This window comes from Melanotaenia boesemani, chromosome 11, assembly GCF_017639745.1.
Source record: "Melanotaenia boesemani isolate fMelBoe1 chromosome 11, fMelBoe1.pri, whole genome shotgun sequence".
NCBI lineage: Eukaryota > Metazoa > Chordata > Actinopteri > Atheriniformes > Melanotaeniidae > Melanotaenia > Melanotaenia boesemani.
In genome coordinates this window covers 3,439,852-3,461,823 of record NC_055692.1, presented here as the reverse complement: position 1 = coordinate 3,461,823, position 21,972 = coordinate 3,439,852, and the positions used below count along the sequence as shown (strand labels likewise).

At 40.9% G+C, this 21,972-nt stretch overlaps 1 protein-coding gene across 1 annotated transcript in view; it reads right to left on the bottom strand.

Annotated features, from left to right (window-relative positions):
- Positions 1-21,972, bottom strand: part of fras1 (Fraser extracellular matrix complex subunit 1) — a 290,358-nt gene that overhangs the window by 189,917 nt on the left and 78,469 nt on the right. The window contains exons 3-4 of the mRNA XM_041998958.1: positions 8,377-8,484; positions 3,788-3,880 (exon numbers count right to left, since the gene is read on the bottom strand). Of these exons, the coding sequence (XP_041854892.1) occupies positions 3,788-3,880; positions 8,377-8,484 (201 nt within the window). The remainder of the gene's footprint in view (positions 1-3,787; positions 3,881-8,376; positions 8,485-21,972) is intronic.

The window sequence follows — 21,972 nt, the reverse complement described above, 5'->3', positions numbered from 1 at the left end:
TGCTTTTAATAGCCAGTCTGTTTCTTTTTGGATCTGGATCATTTAAAACTAAAAATGCTGTTACAGTATTAAAAAGTGTTTGAACATGATTCAGTTGAAGCCCCTCCTCATTACCCCCCTCCCACTGCCATGACTCCTCTACCAGCTCCCCCCGTTGCTCAGATCGGTGTGAAGTACCACTTCACCAGAAGAGCAATGCCAACAGAATCTGAAAACACTGCCAATGAAAGACCTGCTTCTTTTTAAGAACTTCTGTCTAATTTGGCAACTAAAAGCAGGAAGAGAAACAGGCCAGCTTTTCTGTGATGTGAGAAGAAAAAGGTTTCAGGAAATGAGTTTTTCACAGCACCAAACCAAATTTAACAGAAGGCCCATTTTTACACAGAGTGGCAAAAAGCTTTCCAGATGTCTTTACATGAAGGGTCCCTGCATAAAAACTCAACTCTGAAAGGTAAATAAATACATTATTATCTACCCCTACTTCTTGGTTCAAGTACTTTGTTATTCTTTCAATAAAATCTTCGTTAAATCTAATCATCTAGTCTCTAAGGTCCTGAAGGGGTCTAGGGATGTCATTAACCATGAATGAGAGGACACAGAACTACTGGCAGGAGACGAGGTGGGAAGATTTAACAGCAACTTTATTTAAAGGAACTAAAGTGCTGCCACGGCAGGATTAATAAAGTACTTTAACACAAACCAAAAAACTAAATTTACAACAGATAAAGCAAAACAAGGAGGACATAAAAACAAACCAGGAAAACAAATGAGGATCTGGCAACAGAAAGAAGGAGCATCTATACTCTTCATTGTTCAAAAAAGTAAGGATGAATATTTTATTCCCAGTAGAAGATAAACATCACATCAAATGATGAAAGTTCCAGGGTGGTGTTCGGCATGGTGAAAAAAGTAGTTCCAGGGTGATGTTCGGCATGGTGAAAAAAGTAGTTCCAGGGTGATGTTCAGCACGGTGTAAAAAGTAGTTCCAGGGTGGTGTTCGGCATGGTGAAAAAAGTAGTTCCAGGGTGATGTTCGGCATGGTGAAAAAAGTAGTTCCAGGGTGATGTTCAGCACGGTGTAAAAAGTAGTTCCAGGGTGGTGTTCGGCATGGTGAAAAAAGTAGTTCCAGGGTTATGTTCAGCACAGTGTAAAAAGTAGTTCCAAGGTGATGTTCAGCACGGTGTAAAAAGTAGTTCCAGGGTGATGTTCGGCATGGTGTAAAAAGTAGTTCCAGGGTGGTGTTCGGCATGGTGTAAAAAGTAGTTCCAGGGTGATGTTCGGCAAGGTGTAAAAAGTAGTTCCAGGGTGATGTTCGGCAAGGTGTAAAAAGTAGTTCCAGGGTGGTGTTCAGCATGGTGTAAAAAGTAGTTCAAGGGTGATGTTCGGCACGGTGTAAAAAGTAGTTCCAGGGTGATGTTCGGCATGGTGTAAAAAGTAGTTCCAGGGTGATGTTCAGCACGGTGTAAAAAGTAGTTCCAGGGTGATGTTCGGCACCGAGAAGAAGTTAGTTCCCGGGTTATGTTCAGCACGGTGTAAAAAGTAGTTCCAGGGTGATGTTCGGCACGGTGAAAAAAGTAGTTCCAGGGGGATGTTTGGCATGGTGTAAAAAGTAGTTCCAGGGTGATGTTCAGCACGGTGTAAAAAGTAGTTCCAGGGTGATGTTCGGCACGGTGTAAAAAGTAGTTCCAGGGTGATGTTCGGCACGGTGTAAAAAGTAGTTCCAGGGTGATGTTCGGCACGGTGTAAAAAGTAGTTCCAGGGTGATGTTCGGCACGGTGTAAAAAGTAGTTCCAGGGTGATGTTCGGCACGGTGGAAAAAGTAGTTCCAGGGTGATGTTCGGCACGGTGTAAAAAGTAGTTCCAGGGTGATGTTCGGCACGGTGTAAAAAGTAGTTCCAGAGTGATGTTCGGCATGGTGAAAAAAGTAGTTCCCGGGTTATGTTCAGCACAGTGTAAAAAGTAGTTCCAGGGTGATGTTCAGCACGGTGTAAAAAGTAGTTCCAGGGTGATGTTCAGCATGGTGTAAAAAGTAGTTCCAGGGTGATGTTCAGCACGGTGTAAAAAGTAGTTCCAGGGTGATGTTCAGCACGGTGGAAAAAGTAGTTCCAGGGTGATGTTCAGCATGGTGTAAAAAGTAGTTCCAGGGTGATGTTCAGCATGGTGTAAAAAGTAGTTCCAGGGTGATGTTCAGCACGGTGTAAAAAGTAGTTCCAGGGTGATGTTCAGCACGGTGTAAAAAGTAGTTCTCTTCTGCAAGGCCTTCCCTGAAAGAGACGTTGTCTGGATGGGAGCAGATGTTGCTCTAAAACCTCCATGTACTTTTCAGCATTGATGGAGCTTCACAGATGTGGAAGCTGCCCACGCCATAGGCACTAATGCAGCCCCATCCCATCAGAGATGCAGCTTTTCACCTGTCCACCAATAACAAGCTGGATGCTCCCTCTCCTCTTTAGTCTGCAGGACACGCCGTCCATGCTTTCCACAAACTAGTTCACATCTTCATCCAGGTTTCCACTTTGCCTCAGACCATTTTAAATGAGCTTTGGTCCAGAGAAGATGGAAGAAGCTGGTTCTGGATCCTGTTCACATCTGGCTTCTTCTCTGTATGATGGAGCTTTAACCTGCATTTGTGGGTTTCAGGGTGAACTGTGTTCACAGACAGTGGTTTCTGGAAGTCTTCCTGAGTCCATGCAGTGGTTTCCAGTAGAAAATCATGTCTGCTTTTAATGCAGATAATCAGCAGCATCCTGCCTTGTCCCATGCACACAAAGATTCCTTCTGATTCTCTGAATCTGTTGATGATATTACACACTGTAGATGGTGGATTTTTAAAGTCTTCAAAGTTTTATGTTGAGGAAAATTTTTTCTAACTTCTAGAGCCAGTTTGTCTCAGGTTGGTGAACCTCTGTCCATCTGAGAGACTCTGCCTCTCTGAGATGCTCCTTTAATACTCAGTGACCTGATTAGTTGTCAAATGGTCCTCCAGTTGTTTCTGGTTTGAACCAATTACTTTTCCAGCCTTTTGTTCCAACTTTTTGCAGACGTGTTGCTGCCATCACATTCAGAATGAGCTCATATTTTCCATGAAATGGTAAAATGTCTCAGTTTGAACATCTTATGTTTTTTGTTTACATTTTACACAAAGAGAATGCAACAAAATACAAATCATGAAACACAGAAACCACAACGTGAACACATGGACGCTCAATAGAAAACCAAGGAACAGACGAAGGAATAAAAAAATCACCCAAATCACGACAAAAAGGTAGTTAATTTTGATGCTGATCACCTGCTCTGAGAGCCATTTTAGCTTTAACATTGAATTATGGATTTTCCTTGATTTTTACCTTGATTGTAATTAACAGTTTAGAGACTCCCACTAGGAGACAATTTTGGACACATTTTACAAAGAAAGGGAGCACATAATAGAAAAAACATCAATGCAGCTATAAGGGAAAATTGAGCGCAATATTTGAAGGCCATGGATTTTACTGTGCTGTGATTACAGCATTCATTCCTTCGGTTTTAGCTTTCCATCAGATTCTGGAGCCCGGCTCCTGCTCTTAGCATTTGATTTTGATGGAATAGCTGATAATAAGTTCTCCAATTCACCCCAACATACTGGCATCAGAAGGTTTTGTGCAAAACATTTCTTTGTGAAAATGACAAAAGGGACAATATTATGTGAATAGTGGTATTGATCCCCAAAAGCTTCATGCTTTTGCATGCATGTAGGCATTAAAAATGTCAGAAGGTTGGAGAAAAGGACAAAAAGAGTTCAACTTACTCCGTAGGTAACCCCTTCGTACTGGCAGGAGCCCTGAGGCGAGGCGATGCACTCTGGACAGCACTTGTTGGCAGGGATCCTCAAATGCTCACCCTTTTGAAAAGACACACAAAACACAGAGAAATCATATACAAAACACTGCAAAGTCTGCCAGTCTATTTCCAGAGAAATTAACTGACGTGCAACACAAATGCACCAACAGGCCCCGTCAGAGAAACTGAATATGTGAAGACTGTGGGATGTGTGCAGCATGCGTAGCTGAGAGCGAGCGCTGTGGAGGTATAACAACATGCCATGCAGTCCTTTCCTGCTGCACTGCTGTCACACAGTAATTGAGGCCGTTTGTGTGGCAGGAAACAAATGAGAAAGCAGCAAGACGCAGAGCCGGGTTAGTAATCAGGTGTTTATTTATGAATAAAAATGGTATGGGATGAAAAACTAAGGAGTGGAGCTGTTCAATTTGTGTAAGGTGAGAGAAAACATCCCCATGGAGCTCAAATAATGATTATATATATATATATATATATATATATATATATATATATATATATATATATATATATATATATATATATATATATATATATTAGAAAAATGGGGATAAAATACTAAACAAGGGTGCAGCAGAAAACCTCTGGGAATAAGCAGAAGAAAGCCGATTCAACCAAGTGAACCAAGTGAACTGAAGACAAATACATTTGTTATAGTAATAAATTAATAATTGTAAACTGAGCCTGTCAACATAAATCAACGTTCCTGTTCTAACTTTGTTCTGCTGAGCTTTGTTTTAGTGCTTCCACTTTTCCTCTGGCTGCTGTCTGTAGTTTAATAATGACATTTATCACAACACAGTGTAATAACAAACCACTGGAACCAGAGTTTGATCCAGTTTTACATTTTACTGTGTAAATAAACAGATGCTTGCTGTATTTTTGGAGTTTTTTTTAGCTGAAACAGTATGTGGAGGCTTACAAAGGTCGATGAATTTGAAATTTAGTGGCCAGGTTCTCTGGTCTCTGCCTTTTTGCAGATGATGCAGTCCTGTTTGCTTCGGGCTGGAATCTTCAACTCTAACTGCAGAAGAGGGTGAAGCTAATTATACCTTAATAATGTCGCTATTTTTCTATTAAATTCATATCACTTTGTTATTAAAGCCATAGTTTAATTTTTCATCAGAAAGATGGGGTTTTTTGACTCGGATGAATATAAAACTTACAAAGTGAGTTCTTTGTTAAATAAATGTCGTCCTAATTGCTCTGTAATTGTGATGGAAATCACGGCGGAGTGAGCTGACAGCTCCTGTAATTTGCTTAGACAGAATACATCACGGCTGCAGCTCCAATCAAACGGATTTACACTCGGTCGTGCTCACAAATCACAACTGTTCGTTTAATTTTGGGACTGGAGCAAAGTGCTGCTGAAGCACAATGATGACAGGATTCACACACACGAGGCATTACTAGATGCTGGGTATGCTCGCCAAGCAACAGATAAATCAATGTGTCCAAATTTATTCATTTCTTTCTGATTTATACTGTAAGTGTCGCTCAGTGATGCCAGATTCATTCATGCATAAAGAACATGAGAAGCAGTTACCTCAATCAGCCGTGCAGTAGTTATCCAATCACAAGCAACGTTTCCGGTCTACTTTTACTGTGAATGAGAATCATCTGCTGGACGTCCAGTTAACCTGGTTCAGGATGGAGGCCACGCCCCCAACACACCTACAATCACCTGCTGAGCCTCGTTAACCTGCTTCGCCCACTCACCTCCCTGTCCTCGTTCATCCTCTTATCCATTTATCTTTTCCTCTTCCTCACCTCTTTCTCATCCCTCCATCCTCCCTCCCTTCTTCCTCACTCATTTATTTTTCTATCCATCTATCCATCCATCCATCCATCGTCCATCTGTCCTTCTATCCTCCCTTCCCCTCTCTCACCTATACATTCTTCCTTTCCTCCCTCCCTCCCTCATCCATCCATCCTTCTAGCCTCCCCCTTCTCCCTCACTGATTCATCCATTCATCCCCCTCATTCTCTTCCTCCCTCCTTGCGTATTTCATCTCAGCTCTTTCATACTTCATTCTTTATCATCCACCTACTCTTATTTTTTCTTTCATTTTTTTCCAGCCTTCAGTGATGAGACATCGAAGAAGGGACATTCAAAGATCTTCTAACCTCTTCCAACCCTCTCCATCCCCCAGCCACCTCCATCTCCCAGCCCTCTCCATCTTTCAACCCTCTCCATCTCCCAACCCTCTCCATCTCCCAACCCTCTCCATCTTCCAACCCATCTGTGGTGGCAGCTGCATCAGACTCACAGAAACTGAACAAACTATTTAAGAACTCTGACTTCTTGGGACTCATCTGGCACTAACTGTAGATGTGACAATGTTGGACAAGCTGTTGGACATGAACACTGGACCGCCTCTGCAGTCTACACCAAGTGGTGAATAAATAAGAGAGTGTCTGCAGAAAAGGGCTCCTTCAACCCAGCTGCAATAAAGACCGACTCAATGCATCAGCCTTATACAGAATAATAATTTAATTACTTCTTTTCCCGTTTTTCTTTGCAATAGTCTGATTTTTTTAGACTCAGTTTGTCTCAGGTTGGTGAACTTCTGTCCATCGTTCTGTCCATTAACCCAGTGGTTCTCAAATCTTTTGAGCCACGACCCCCAAGATAGCATATGTTGGTGTTCACGACCCCCACCTCCACGTGACGACTTAGTGATTAATTGTGTGATGTATCAGATGGGTCATCCTGCAGCATCCTCTAAATGTAAGGCTGGAAAACTGTCAGAATCTTCCTAAATAAGGAGGATGAAGTGGTTTTTGTCGGTTCACTGCAGTGACAAGGAACCTACCCTCCTAAAATCAGCTTCTCTTGATGAGATAATGTCAAAATCTGATTTTTAATGTGGCATGTGAGCTAATTTTCTTCTGTATGCATTAATGTGTTCAAAAAGTATCCCCCCAGTTTGAGAACCACTGCATTAACCAACCACAGACATCTAAAGATGCATTGCAGAAAGATCAATATGGGAAGGAATAAAGGAAATCTAAGCTTGTAGATAATGGCAGTGGACTTGAAAAGAAAGCCATTTAATCCAAGTCAGGCTGGTGATAAAACCTCAGCCGTTGCTTGACCAGTGTGGCTGAGTGGGAGTCACATTTTAAGAGCTTTTTAAACGAAGGGTGCACATGGATCACTGAGCCCTGTGACCAATTTTTAATTATGTGGGATAGCTAGACAGCAGAGTGGAATTCATTAGAAACTGACTGTTGCCTTAACTCAGCGCAGGGATCAGATTTGATGCTCCCACTGCAGGCTTGACATTTAAATCATGTACAGGGAGGTAAAGATGCAGAGATGGAGTGGATAAACAGCTTTGTGTCCCTGAGAATACAAAGAAGCCCAAAGACACAATAGAGCTAACAGACGCTGAAAAGGTGTCACTGTGTTCAATTAAAAGCTGCAATCAGCAGACGTCACCAGACAAAAGGCCATTGATTGAACAGTTAAACGGGCCGCTTAAGAGAAGACATAACCGAAGGTGAAACGGAGAAAGAAAGCTTGGGATACACTGATAAAAAGTTAAAGAAGCCAGAACATTAAAGCTGGTACATTAAATTTACTGCTAAATGATACTGACAAGTAGAAAATGCAACATCTTATTAAAAACGTTAAATACGGCCGTGTGGACGCATAGATGATTAGCAGTTAGAGAAGGGACCCTTTAAACCCAGCTGGAGTCATGTGACATCACCTGATCTGGAAACAGACGCCGATGAAGCTGAAACTCATCATTATTAACTTTCTGCTTCTGTTCAGCACAAATGTTTCTACACAGAAAAACAACTGAGAATCAGAATTATTTCTATTTAGGTTTTTTTGTTTAGATAATTAGTAAAGAGCAGAGGCTCCCTAAGTGACTTACAATCTGTTTAGGTCCAAATGGAAAAGTTACTTTATTTGTTTAATTATTCATTTTAATCATTGACTTCTGATTTCTTTTATTTTATTTTATTTCAGCTTATTTATTTATTTATTTATTCATATTTACAGTTCTTATTATTTTAATTAAAATATTTATTTAATTTATTTATCTATTCTTTAAAATACTTAAATTATACTTATATTTAAAATATCATTAATATAAAGTATAACATTTCTATTTATCTATTCATTTATCTGTTTATTTTTTTATTGCAGTACTTATAATCTTATCTCTAATATTTACTATTTTATTTATACTATATACTATAATTTATACTATACTTATCTTGTTTTATTATTTGTTTATTTTAGATTTTTATTTTTTAAAGAAAAATGAAGGCATAAGAATATATATTAAATATAACTGGATGCCAGACTTGCTGTAGTTGTTTTCTGGCATGTTGTGGGATACACGAGTTGCCTCCTTCAGTGCAGTTGCAGTGATTTCTAGCATCTGCTCATCACTGGTCAGATCAGAAGCTTCAAAGTGAACACAACTTCTGCCTCATTCATCACTTGATTTTCATTTCATCCAGTTTGCTGTGCCAGATATGATCCCAGGAAAAGGTACATGATGTAAAGTGTCTCACCCTCTGGAAGTCACACTGGGGGTTGGGGCAGAGGACGGGTCTGCAGATGGCCACGTCACTGAAGCAGGCGCACTCCCGACACGACTGCGGTCTCCACGATGTGTTGTTCTGCAGACACAAAACAGGTTTAACATTTCATCAGGACTGAATTTATCCATCACTGTTAAATAAAAAATCTGTCATGTTCATGCTGACAGCTGGGGCGGTAATCTTAGGGGCTTCTTTGTGCATGTTAACGTGACTGACAGTAAAAGTCTGTCGTGATTCCCACCTGCTGGCAGATTGCAGGTAATAAGTAGAAACAGGTTGATTAAGTTCTCTATTCGGTTTTAAAAGGACTAATTTTTTATGCTGTTTAACTACTGTTGACTATTGTCTGCAATGAACCCAAAGGAAGACCACTTCATCAGCTCCACCTGGTCAACTGCTTGTTAACACAAATATCTAACCAGCCAATCACATCTAGTCGTGTAGACGTGGCGAAGACGACTTTCTGAAGTTCAAACTTCAGATTAGAAAGAGGAAGAAAGGCGACAGGAACCAAAGCAGAACAGCATCTCTGAACACACAACACGTCCAGCCTGGAAGCAGATGGGCTTCATCAGCAGAAGACACACCGGGTGCCTCCTGTCAGCTAAGAACAGGAAACTGAGGCTACAATTCACACACACTCACCAACACTGGACAATAGAAGATGGAGAAACGTTGCTGGTCTGATGAGTCTCCATTTCAGCTCCACATTCAGATGCTCGGCTCAGAATCTGCTGGAAACATCATGAAAACATGGATCCATCCTGCCTTGGATCAACGCTTCAGGCTGCTGCTGGTGTAATGGTGGGGGGAGATTTTCTTGGTCCACTTTGGGCCCCTTAGTACCAACGTGGCCTGGTTTAACCAGCACAGCCTACCTAAGTATTGTTGCTGACCATGTCCATCCCTTTATGACCACAGTGGAGCATCTTCTGATGCTACTTCCAGCAGGATAATGCACCATGTCACAAAGCTCAGATCATCTCCACCTGCTTTCTAGAACATGACGATGAGTTCACTGGACTCCAACGGCCTCCACAGCCACCAGATCTCAGTCCAGTAGAGCAGCTTTGGGATGTGGTGGAACGGGAGATTCTCATCATGGATGCAGCCGACAAACCTGCAGCGACTGTGTGATGCTGTCATGTTAATACGGAGAAAACCTCTGAGGAAGGTTTCCACCACCTGCTTCATCTATCACACCAAGAATGAAGGCAGTTCTGGAGGACAAAGGGGGTCAGATCTGTTACCAAAAGGTGGAGCTGATAAAGAGACCATTAAAACAACAAAAAGCTGATTTTGACAAACTTATTTAGGGGAATGAATTAACGGTTTCACAAGCAGTATCATGACTAGAGGAGGTCTTAACCACAGTTTAAACACCACCATAAAAACCCTCATCATCCTGCAGCAAGTGGCGGTGAGGAGCTCTCAGAACATCTAGCTGACCTTGTCTTATGGCTAGCTTACAGCCAAATCTAAATCAATATTCCAGTGCCTGCATGGGCACATATATATCATCTTACATCTCATAAATCTGATTTAGCTGAATGATGAATAATCCACTCATGACAGGAATATTCTCAGGCTTATAGAGGGCAACCTTTGTGGCCGGGAGTTGTCTATCCAGCGTAGAGGCTTTGCTCCATTTGAGACAACAACGTAAGATCATTTAATGGATAGAAAGCTAAAACGTCAAGGCTTAGCATAGAGAAATGAAGACGGAACATTCAGAAAAATGCTGCTTTTCATGCTGCTTTGTTCACTTAAAAAAACCTTTCAACATTTCTGATTTAGCATCAATACATGGCACTATAATCATCTCATCTGCACCAACATTCACCATGGCAACAACAGGATAACAGGATAGCAACATAGTTTTATTGGTTTTTTGTGCACATCAGAAGGAACATAACAGCACACACCAGCCACAACATTAAAACCACCTGCTTAACCCTTAATCACCCATGTAAAATAATTCCCTTTTTTCTTTTATAAAGCACAAAAACATGTTTATGAAAAGTCACGTCATTATTAAAAGAATATCTTTTTGATTCTTTAAACTAAGCATATATATGAAATATTAATGAATTTTTAATCTTTTAATCCTTATTTTGGTCATTGGTAGACATGTCCTGGTAGACATTAAAGGTTAGCAGCAACATTAATTTATATGCATTTTTATAATTTGCTCATTGTCAAATACTCCCCAGTTGTACCCTAAGCACAAAAACGTGTTCATAAAAAATCAACTCATAAGAAAATGATCATTCTTTTTTCTTTTTTTTATTACTATTCAAACCAGCTTCAGTCTTTTGCTACCACTGATAAATGCATAGCTTCACTCTATCCACTTCTTTAGATGACCAGCAGAATGTAAAGATGGACCATCATATGTTGACTGTTGTATTTACCAGCTTTTGGAAGCTGGTAGGAGGTCATGAGGAAGCTGCCAGCATGCAGTCATGATGATTTACTTACAGGTCATTTTTAAAGACAACTACAGAATGAATATGTAATTAGGGAAAGCATCTAGCTGAGAGGACAGTTAATGTCTCCCTGTGGTGTGCTCTGAGCTATTTATATGTCTATACATGTTGTGAGATTGTGCATGTGCATCCTGGCAAAGCTGTGGCCAGATGTGTGAGTTTTGAGAGGAAAGGAGTGACTTTATAACCTGACTTTTTACGTTGCATTCAGACTCTCTCACAGAGAGAAAACTGTGTCTGCCGTCATTTGTTCTGACTGCAGTTTGCCACACTCTGTATCATCTTCCCGCTCAGTCTTTGTTATAAAAATTAGATCAGAGAAACCCGCCTTCAGCCTTCTTTTAAATGAAATATAAATGCCTCATCCACACAGTCACTGTGAAACTCTTGACCAGTTTCAGCAGAGATCCACCAGCTCTGTTATTCAGTAGTGGCAACGATCTTTTCTGTAATAGAAATTTCTCTGAGACCATCTCATAGAGAAATAGAAGCTCGAGCTGCGAGTAGAATACCATTCTGACGGGGCCATAAATAAGTTGAAATTCAGGCTAATAAACTCTTTCTTCTTTTATAAAATAGTAGAGCTTAATCAAACATCTATTCAAAGGAAAGCACATTTATTTTTATTTTATGTAAATAGCAAATTCTTCATAGATTTCTTCAGCTCTTCTTCATCTGATTATTATTATCATTATTATTATTAGATTTATGCAAGAATGAATGAATGAATGAATCATTAGTTATCATTAACTTTATGTGAGTTGTTTTAATTTAATTTAATTTAATTTAATTTAATTTAATTTAATTTAATTTAATTTAATTTAATTTAATTTTTCTTCATTTTATTGCCTTTAGGATAAAACCAAAAGTCTTTCTAATGGACAGACTAGTTCTTACTAAGAGGGATTGTATTTGGGATATGAGGACTTTACAGAACAGCTATAAGCTGTTTCCTTCCGGAAACGCACTAATTCCTTGCTCACTGTAACTCTCATAGACTCACTTGACCCGTATTTTTCGTAGTGCATTTAAATTCCCATAGAAACTAAAGTCCAGTCAAACAGGAACGTTTCTTCCAGACATTTCCAAAAAGAAATAACACTGAGTTTCAATTCAACCTGCCAGAAATGGAGCGACGCCTGTGAGCGAGTTCAGTCAGCTCAAGTTGCACGACTGTTTCACGCCCCACAAGTCGTACATCAAAGTGACTCCAGTCCGGCTGGTCTATTTAAGCTGTAAAATTCCCATCTCACTCTCTGACATAACTCTGCTGCTGCATGCTGCATGCTTCTTCCTCCCAGCATTCCACCTCCTCAGCAACCCGTAAGCTTTCATCCCAACAAATGTTCACACAGAGTAAGCTCCAAATATATTGTTCAATCAACATTTATTATAATTTTAAATGCCACTAGTCTGAATTAGCTGAATGTAGAATGTCTTCAGCTGTAGGTGCATATTTATCTTGTAAAATAATTTGGATTGTCTCAACATAAATTAGGAAATGGGGTCACCTGGGTTAATTATAAGCCTGTGTGCATTCAGGTATTCCTCTTATGGCTCTGGGCTGCCATTCATGTCAGTAGCTTGCTGTTAATAGAGGTGTGTATAATTAGTTCGGCAGCGACTAATAAAAGGGACTGACTGGACTGAGCGGCATGACTTTGTCTATTTCAGTTCAGGTCTCAGGGGGACAAAGGTTGCATTCATTTCTAAATCCATGTTCTGACATTATGAGCCTCGGCTGCTGTACAACTGACATCGGTGTGAATGGTAGTGGCCATTCTTCCCATTCTCCCAGTGAGAATGTCCCCTACAGGGACCCATACCTGAGATTTGTTGATTAAGTGTCTAAGGAGCTGAGGGCTTATTGTATCCCCTCCACCCCCTGGAGAAAGATATCCGCTTTAGGTTTGATTTAGAACCGAGGCAGCCCAGCCAACGTGGCTGCAAGTCTCCAATTTCCTACAGAAAAAATAGATCCACAACTTTCACACAGTCATACATCCTGCAAGCTGCTCTGACGGCAGGAGCTGAGGTTTAGATTGAGACTGAACAAATGAACAGAAAAAACACTCAGAAGCTGAATTACAGCCAGTCGGGATGTGAGCCCCCCCCCCGAGTCATATCCGTAACTAATATGAAAAGATCTCATCCGATCTTTCAATCCGATTCTGTCAGATTTTCACACCCTGACAGAATCGGTGCTTATTCTAGTCAAAAGTATCTGTACACAAACAAATACAAAGAACTGCACATGTGGTTGAAATGGCGTCTGATGCTTGTCCATGAGCGTTTCCCTCCATGTCTGTCTGTCCAGACTAATTAGGTTCATATAAGAAAAGAAGCAACTCATAATGTGAAAAGGAAACCCACAATATTTATCCCCTCGCTGTTAAATCAGAAATTAAAGAGGCCTTCTTTCTCACAGAAAGTCCATTCTGCTCTGGTCCAGGCAGAATCTGGTTCTGAGCCTTTCCTCCCTGGTTCTGGCTCTGATGGAGGTCCCTCCCTGGTTCTGGCTCTGATGGAGGTCCCTCCCTGGTTCTGGCTCTGATGGAGGTCCCTCCCTGGTTCTGGCTCTGATGGAGGTCCCTCCCTGGTTCTGGCCCTGATGGAGGTTTCCCTCCCTGGTTCTGGCTCTGATGGAGGTCCCTCCCTGGTTCTGGCTCTGATGGAGGTCCCTCCCTGGTTCTGGCTCTGATGGAGGTCCCTCCCGGGTTCTGGTTCTGATGGAGGTCCCTCCCTGGTTCTGGCCCTGATGGAGGTTTCCCTCCCTGGTTCTGGCTCTGATGGAGGTCCTTCCTGGTTCTGGCTCTGATGGAGGTTTTCCTTCCTGGTTCTGGTTCTGATGGAGGTTTTCCTCTGCACTGTCTCCTAATGCAGCTCAGGATGAAGGACTGAATCAAAGGGAAGGTTTGATGAAGGTTTGAGCAGCCATCATCACCTTGTGATGACGAGAACTCCTCCGTGTTTCTGTACTGTTTGAGTACCACATCTGTATCTATTGATTTAAATATGCGGATATTTGGACATCGCTGGTGTTCCTCCCCAAGCCTGTTCCACTGTCATAATGTGGAAATAGCTCTGCCAATGAAGAACTAAAGACTGTTTAAACAGCAAGAACAGCACAAGTTCCTCCACATTTCTTGGACATTGAGTTTTAAAATCAAGGTTACACATGAAGTAAAAGTTTAAGAAAATGATCTTCCCCTACAGCCTGCTGCAACATGTTCAAACATGGAATCCTTATCCCTCGACTTGATATAACATCGTATTAGGATCAAACTTGTGATTTACACCCCTCCTTATATTAAATGTGTTCAGGTTTGTGTTGCAGTTTTACTGATGAAAATATTTCAGCATTTTCATCTTTTCAGCTCTGATACAAACCAGCACCTGCTTTCTGGTGGAAGTTCCCCTGTTATGCTGCAGAATAGCCTCTTACCATCATGCACAGAAAGCAAAATGGACTTAAGTTGAGTGGAAAGTAAAGGGATGAAAGGGATGCATCTGTCAAAATCACCAAACTGTGATCACACAGGAAAGTTCCCAGTGAGTAGTGTGTCTCACTAATTGCATCGCAAACAAAATGCATCTTATAGTCTGTTCTCCTTAGATTAAAAAAAAGGATGTGATTGGTTGGTCTAACACTGGTTTAAGAAGCTAAATAAATAAAAATCTAATCGAGAAGAAAAGGCTAAATCAAACTGTTTCATTTAACTGTCTATTGCATTCGTTGGTTCTCTCATTTAAAAGAAAGAAGTGTGAAGAAAGGCAACCTGCCAAGCAGGCGAAACGTAATTTAGCTAAAGTTGGGGAAAAAACTGAGAAATAAAAGCTGATAAAGAGTCCTTCTCAGGATGTGAGAAATATACCTGCCGCAGACTGATGACGGCAATAACTCTGCTTCGGTCAACGCAACTTTATATTAACAGACAAAACACACAAAAAACATGCACTTATATTTACAAGAGGTGTTAAAATGGGCCGAGTTTCATTCATTCAATGGGAGTGACGATGATTTCCCTTCGCACTGACAGAAAAACGTCTGTGTTGCAAGCAAATAACTCAAAACATTTACAATTTATGTGCAAGTGCCACAAATGAATTCATAACAGCTCAAGCAATGGGCCTTTAGTGGCATTAAATCTGTGACATGCAATCAAATGATTAGCAAAAACTGAGGTTTAAGATGGCTTGTGTTAGGGCTGGGCGATTAATCGATAAAATCGATAAATCGAATTTTCCATTTCTGGAGATAAATTTTTTTGAAAATCGGGATTTTTTTCCTATAGTTAGTTAGCAGCAGACTTAGCCCTCCCTCCACACCAGAACGGTGTTTGTCTGACAGATTTTCAGTAAAGTGACCCTTCACTCACGCCTGGGATTTAGTTGTGCGTTTAACTGCAGTGAGAAATGCTGCTCTCTACGAGATGCAGAAATCAACTTAACCCACAAACACTAGTTAAGAGACAACCTTCACCAGGGGAATTATTTCTGCAGTGGATCCTGTATGATAAGGATCCAGATGGAAAGAGATCACGGATGCATTGTGTTGCATATTTAAATGTAAGATATGAAGTCGTGGAAGAGCTATGACATTATATGCTTTATTTTTGCTAGCATTCATCTATATAAACAAATGAATGTTTTTAATAAGTTTATTTATGTTTTGTAAAAGAAAAGGAAAAAAAATCTATTAAAATCGGAAATCGGATTTGGTTATAAAAAATCTGAGATTTTATTTTTAGGCCATATCGCCCAGCCCTAGCTTGTGTCATTCCTGAGAGCAGGGGTAGTCAACGTCGGTCCTCGAGGGCACCAATCCTGCAGGTTTTCCAGATTTCCGTGCTCCAACACACCTGACGTAAACTAAACAAGTCATTGTGGAGATCTTTATAGGCTGTTGGATCCATTTAATTTGAGTCAGGTGTGCTGGAGCAGGGAAATCTGGAAAACCTGCCGGATTGGTGCTCTCGAGGACCGACGTTGGCTACCCCTGCCTTAGAGGGTTCCAGATTAATAGATATCACGCTGAGTTCATTTTGATGGAAATTAGCTCAACAAACCACCAGTAAAATGCCACTTAGCAACAAATACTGGTGACTGATTTATTTATTTCAGGATAAACCAAAAAATGCAAAAATAAAATAGACTATTGCCTCAACTTGTACTGATTGTACTCATGTGTTGTGACATCCGCTTTAAGTAACATGAAGTGGTGGTCAGCCTAGCTTATTGTAGACCAGGAGTGCACAAGTCCTATCCTGCAGCTTTTAGATGCATCCCTTCTCCAACACAAATGAATGTCTCGTTAGCAGGCCTCTGCAGAGATGAAAGACATGCCGATGAGGAAATTCAGCCATTTGATCCATTTGATTTGAATCAGGTGTGTTGAGGCAGGAAACATCCTCGAGTGTTAGGGTTGTGCAGGTTTTAGATGTTTACCTGCTTCAACACATGGACTCAAACTAATGTGTTATTGTGCAGAACATAAGCTATTGGATCCATTACATTGGAATCAGGTGTGTTGGTTCAGGGAAACGTCTAAAACTTACAGGACACTGGTTCTGAAGGGCCACTGTCCTGTAGGTTTTAGATGTTTACCTGCTTTGACACACTTGACTCAGATCAGTGGTCACAGGGCAGAACCTAAGCTGTTGGATCCATTTAATTAGAATCAGGTGTGATAGAAGGGAAACATCTCAAACCTGCAGGACTGCAGCTCTCTAGGACTGAACTTGCCGGTCCCTGATATAGACAATGGATGGACAGACTTTTCAACCTAAGGTAGATTTTTCTACAGCATGTAAAAGTTGATTAGACATTAAGCAAAGTCGTCTTTGTAACGTAACTGTGCTGTTTGTGAAGGAAACGTTCGGATTTTACTTCGTTGAATGTGGTATTTTAGTTCTGCCTTGTGAGTTTCTGAATGTTTCAGCTTAGAAAGGAAAGCCTAGTTATCTATACAACTGCAAGCTGCAACACTTAAAGGTGCGGAACAGTGCAGCTATTTCATGCTGTCATGTGACGACAAAGCACTTCCTTATTATCACCAGCTGCTCACGAACAGCCTCCTCATCATTCTGAATATTCATGCTCAAAAATGAGTGTTAACATTTCTAATTTTAGAGGGCAACAGCTGTGTTGTTCTATTAGTTTTTTCTCAAATAAATCCTTTCCTCAATGAATTCTAATGTATTCCTTTGCTGCTGTTTAATTGCTTCATCCTATCGGCACCCTCGGTGCTGCTCGGGTGACAGTGTGCTGATTTTTCCTGAGGCGAGCTGTGAAAACGAGCCGAGCTGTGCTGTGTACCTGAAGGACACCTAAAGCTGTCACCGTGTATGCCAAAAAGCCTGATTTAATTGAAGTTTTGGCAAAAAGTCAAAGCACTTACAAAGAGGAGACAGTTCTCTTGGTTTAAAGGTCTAATCATGAATTTCTGTGGCAGGTTTGTGTGTTATCCATCATTTGACCACCAATACGAAGCTGTGAAGCGGTGATGAATCTGCATGTAAAGCAGGAGGGCTGTGTGTGCTCTGCCATAGGGTTAGCATTGTTATGCTAATAAGTTCATAGATTCACTTGGGGAAAAGACGGTGTTGTGACTTAGCTCATTGATTCAACTTTCCCCCTCATGCCTCAGGTCTAATTAGGGAACCTGCTGGTGGGACATGACAAATGACTGGCTGATGGTTGGCCTCCCAACACCCATAAATCTAGCTGTCTGCCCTCGCCCTGCCATGACTGCTGTCACTTCTGCAGCCCAATATCACCATGTAATGGGTTCTGGATCATCATACAGATGGGCTGAAAGAGTCAATGTCCACCAAGAGGAGAAATATTAACACTAAAGACATGTAGTCATGTTCAGAAAACCAAGAGTGGGATTTGTGAAAGAACAGATTCATAAATAAAACTAAATAAAATATACACTCATTGTCTACTTTATCAGTTCCACCTTCTAGTACCAGGTTGGACCCTTTTGTCCTCCAGAACTGTCTTAATCCTGGTGTAACAGATGAAGCAGGTGGTGGAAACCTTCCTCAGAGGTTTTCTCCATATTAACATGACAGCATCACACAGTTGCTGCAGGTTTGTCGGCTGCATCCATGATGAGAATCTCCCGTTCCACCACATCCCAAAGCTGCTCTACTGGACTGAGATCTGGTGGCTGTGGAGGCCGTTGGAGTAGCGTTGATCCAAAGCATCCTGCTGGATGAAGATGCTACACTGTGGGCTTGGTCAGCCTGAAGGGGAAGGAAATGCCATCGATCCAACGCAGGATGGATCCATGTTTTCATGTTTCCGGCAGATTCTGAGTCTAGCATCTGAATGTGGAGCTGAAATGGAGACTCATCAGACCAGCAACGTTTCTCCATCTTCTATTGTCCAGTGTTGGTGAGTGTGTGTGAATTGTAGCCTCAGTTTCCTGTTCTTAGCTGGCAGGAGGCACCCGGTGTGTCTTCTGCTGCTGGAGCCCATCTGCTTCCAGGCTGGACGTGTTGTGTGTTCAGAGATGCTGTTCTGCAGACCTTATTTTCTCTTCTTCAGACCATCTCTGGAAACCCTGGAGATGGTTGTGTGTGAAAATCCCAGTAAATACTCAGACCAACAACTATGCCACATTCAAAGTCACGTAAATCCTCTTTCTTCCTCATTCTGATGCTCAGTTTGAACTTCAGAAAGTCATCTTTACCACGTCTGCTTGACTAAATGTGACCTGCTGCCATGTGATTAGCTGAATGTTTATTTAACAACTAATTCAACAGGTGAAACTAATAAAATTGCCGGTGAGAGTATTTCTGATTTATACCAAACCTGAAACCAAAGACTTCTGCAGTTATTTGATTTTGTGCTTCAAGTGGAACCAAACTGGTTCGGTTCTTCCAGACCGAAGGACCAGCTGCTGCCGCTTATGGGAGGGTGAAGAAAAGAAATACACACCCATAGTTTTTAAGAGTGCTAAGTCAAAGAAACACATGACAAAAGGAATGTATGCCAACACCAAACGTAGCAAGCTTTTTTATTTCCCAAACAGAAGCATTTCACTCAATAACTCTCCTCTTCTGTCTCAGCGCACGTTATTTCAATGCTGCTCTAACCAAGAGTTTTAACACTGCCCTGACATCCCCACTGCAGTTCCGAGGGGCTTTGATTGACTTTTGATGGGTAAAAAGATAGAAATTGAAAGAAACAATTGTTTTCACAATCAAACAAGTGGGAATTCAGAGTGAGAAGAGCCCAAAAATAAAGACATAAAAAATTACACTGGCTGAGATGCAGGTGAACTAAATCAAATCCCACTTTTCATCTCCAGGCCTGCAGTGATACATAATTCATGCTGCTGACGTTCAGTCTGAGGACTTCTCTTCCTTTCATTGTGCTCAATTCGGAGGATCCGTCTCATTTATTATCTGCTTTTCAGTTATAGATTCCTCACATCTGACAAAACTCATTTGCATTCATTTAAAAAGGCTTCATGGCGAAGCCACGTTGCATAATAAAACAAACATGTTTGACAAATCTATCCAATTTGTTGCTGTTTTGTTGCTGCTGCCTGCCCACAGCGTTCGGCCGGCTCGGATGCTGTATAGACATTATCCTCCCTCCAGTTAGCATGTTTCACCTCTAACACCAAGCACCAGCATGTAGCAGTACAAACCATTTTAGACAAACACAACAACAGGTAAATAATTCATAGATGTTGATAACTAAACAAGCCCATGGTGGTTCTTTAATGTTTCTCTGATGCATTCTCCAGAACAAGAGGGAAAGTGCATTAGAGGCCGTGTGAATCCTGCTGCAGGTCAGACTCAGCCCATGGCCACGTTAAATAATGCATGTGCTTTTTGCTCAGGTACGGTGAAAGTCATGTTGGATGATGCTCAGAGCAGCCCTCTGTCTCCCAGCTTCAGTGTGACCAGCGATTTGAGACTGAGAAAGATTTTAACGTAAGGCCAGAGTGAGCGGACCATGCTCCAGCTGGATAATGTTTCATGAAACTGCTTTTGTAACTTCAGATCCATGAGGCAGAAGGAAAGGGGAAAGGTCAAAGGATGTCCTGTTGGCAGCGTTACTGCCCGGCACTCAAGCCTGCATACCCGCTCGCGAGTAACCAGAGTCATGTTGCACATTTCTAGCCAGCTGTCTTCCATCATATTTCTTTCTTTTTGTAAAGAAGAGAACATAAAACAGTCTTAATTCTACAACTTCAGTTCCCAAAAAGATGGCACACAGTGTAAAATATAAATGAAACAAAACGCAGTAATCGCCTCATTCTGAATCTGAGGCAGACACGTCTGTAAAAAGCTGGAGATGTAAATGGCTCAAAAACAGCTGGAGGAAACATGCCTGCAGAAAGAAGAGGCGACGGTGCTAACCACCACACCACCGGGCAGCCAAGTTTCTGGAGAATTATTTCAGAAGAAAGCTTCTAATCTGATATCAACTTTTTAAACAATGCCTTTGTAACATTTCCCAAAACATTATAAAGGAAAACTTTGCATCGTGACGCAGCGATAAGAGACAAGATTCATTCATACAGCATCACTGTTCCATTAGTGGAGCAGTTTTTACCTCTGCCCCTGCTCAAAATTAATGATGTAATAGTGTGTCAAGGCACCATAAAAAGAAACTGAAAAATGTCCCAAAGATGCCTGAGCTCTGCCTCCTGAGCTCTTTGTTACCATCTCACATCCACGCTGTTTGCTGGACCAATCAGGCTTATACAGCATGTGTAACTGCTCTTTTAAGTGTGATTTTACTGCAAGTCATTGCCTCAAAATGAAGAAGCAATTAGTTTGTTCCTGTTGGAAAAGAAAGAAAAATATCCAGGATGGGAAAGTACATGAATTTAGGAAGCTGAGTGCAGTAAAAGACACTTTCACAGCAGCTACATCTGCTCCAAGAAATATGATGCCGTGAGTTCAGGAAGCAGCAGATGATAAAAACTAAATCTAAAGCTCATAAACCAAGAGCAGGAAGTTTGCCCATCGCTCTTTATGGCTGTAAAACCAGCAGACCGAGCGCCCATCACTGGCACACACACTCAGGATGAGGACGTATTGATTACCAGGGGGACAACTCTCTGACAGCTTAAGCAGCTTCAGGGAACCTGACACAGGAAACGAGACCCACCGTCGTCTGTGTGAGCAGACCTGCTGCATGTGTGTGTGCGCCATCATTTAGTTCTGGGCTGCTCAGTTTGGTCCGAATAGGGCCACAATCCAGCAGGTTTTCCATGTGCTTCAACACACCTAAATCCAACTAAATGGATCTAACAGCCTATCAAGTTCTGAACAATGACTCATTAACTCATTGAGTCAGGCGTGTTGGAGCAGGGATGCATGGAAAACCTGCTGGAGGACTGAAATGAGTAGCCCTGATTTAGTTCAACACCAGGATCCGCCCACTGAGCCACAGAACAAAAATAACATGTCATTTGGTAAGAGGGAGTCAGCGTGTGCAGATGAGGAGAAGGCAAATAAAGCAGAGATAAGTGGAAGGTGGCAAACAGCGAGTACGCTGGCTGTGAAGCTGCAGGGAACCAACACAGCTGCACACAGTGCTCAGCAGTGTCGTCCACAAACACTCACCCACTTTTCCTGTGGGTCAGCACTCTTCTAATGAGATCCTGCACATGATGCTTTTCTCTCACTCTCACCTTCTGAGTTCAGCCTTTGCCTCATTGTAACTGGCAATAATATAATATAATATAATATAATATAATATAATATAATATAATATAATATAATATAATATAATATAATATAATATAATTTAACATTATATAATATAATAATAATAATAATACAATACAATACAATACAATACAATATAATAAAATATAATATAATATAATTTAACATTATATAATATAATAATAATAATAATATAATACAATACAATACAATACAATATAATATAATATAATATAATATAATACAATATAATATAATATAATGTAATATTATATAATATAATTTAACATTATATAATATAATAATAATATAATATAATATAATACAATACAATACAATACAATATAATATAATATAATATAATATAATAT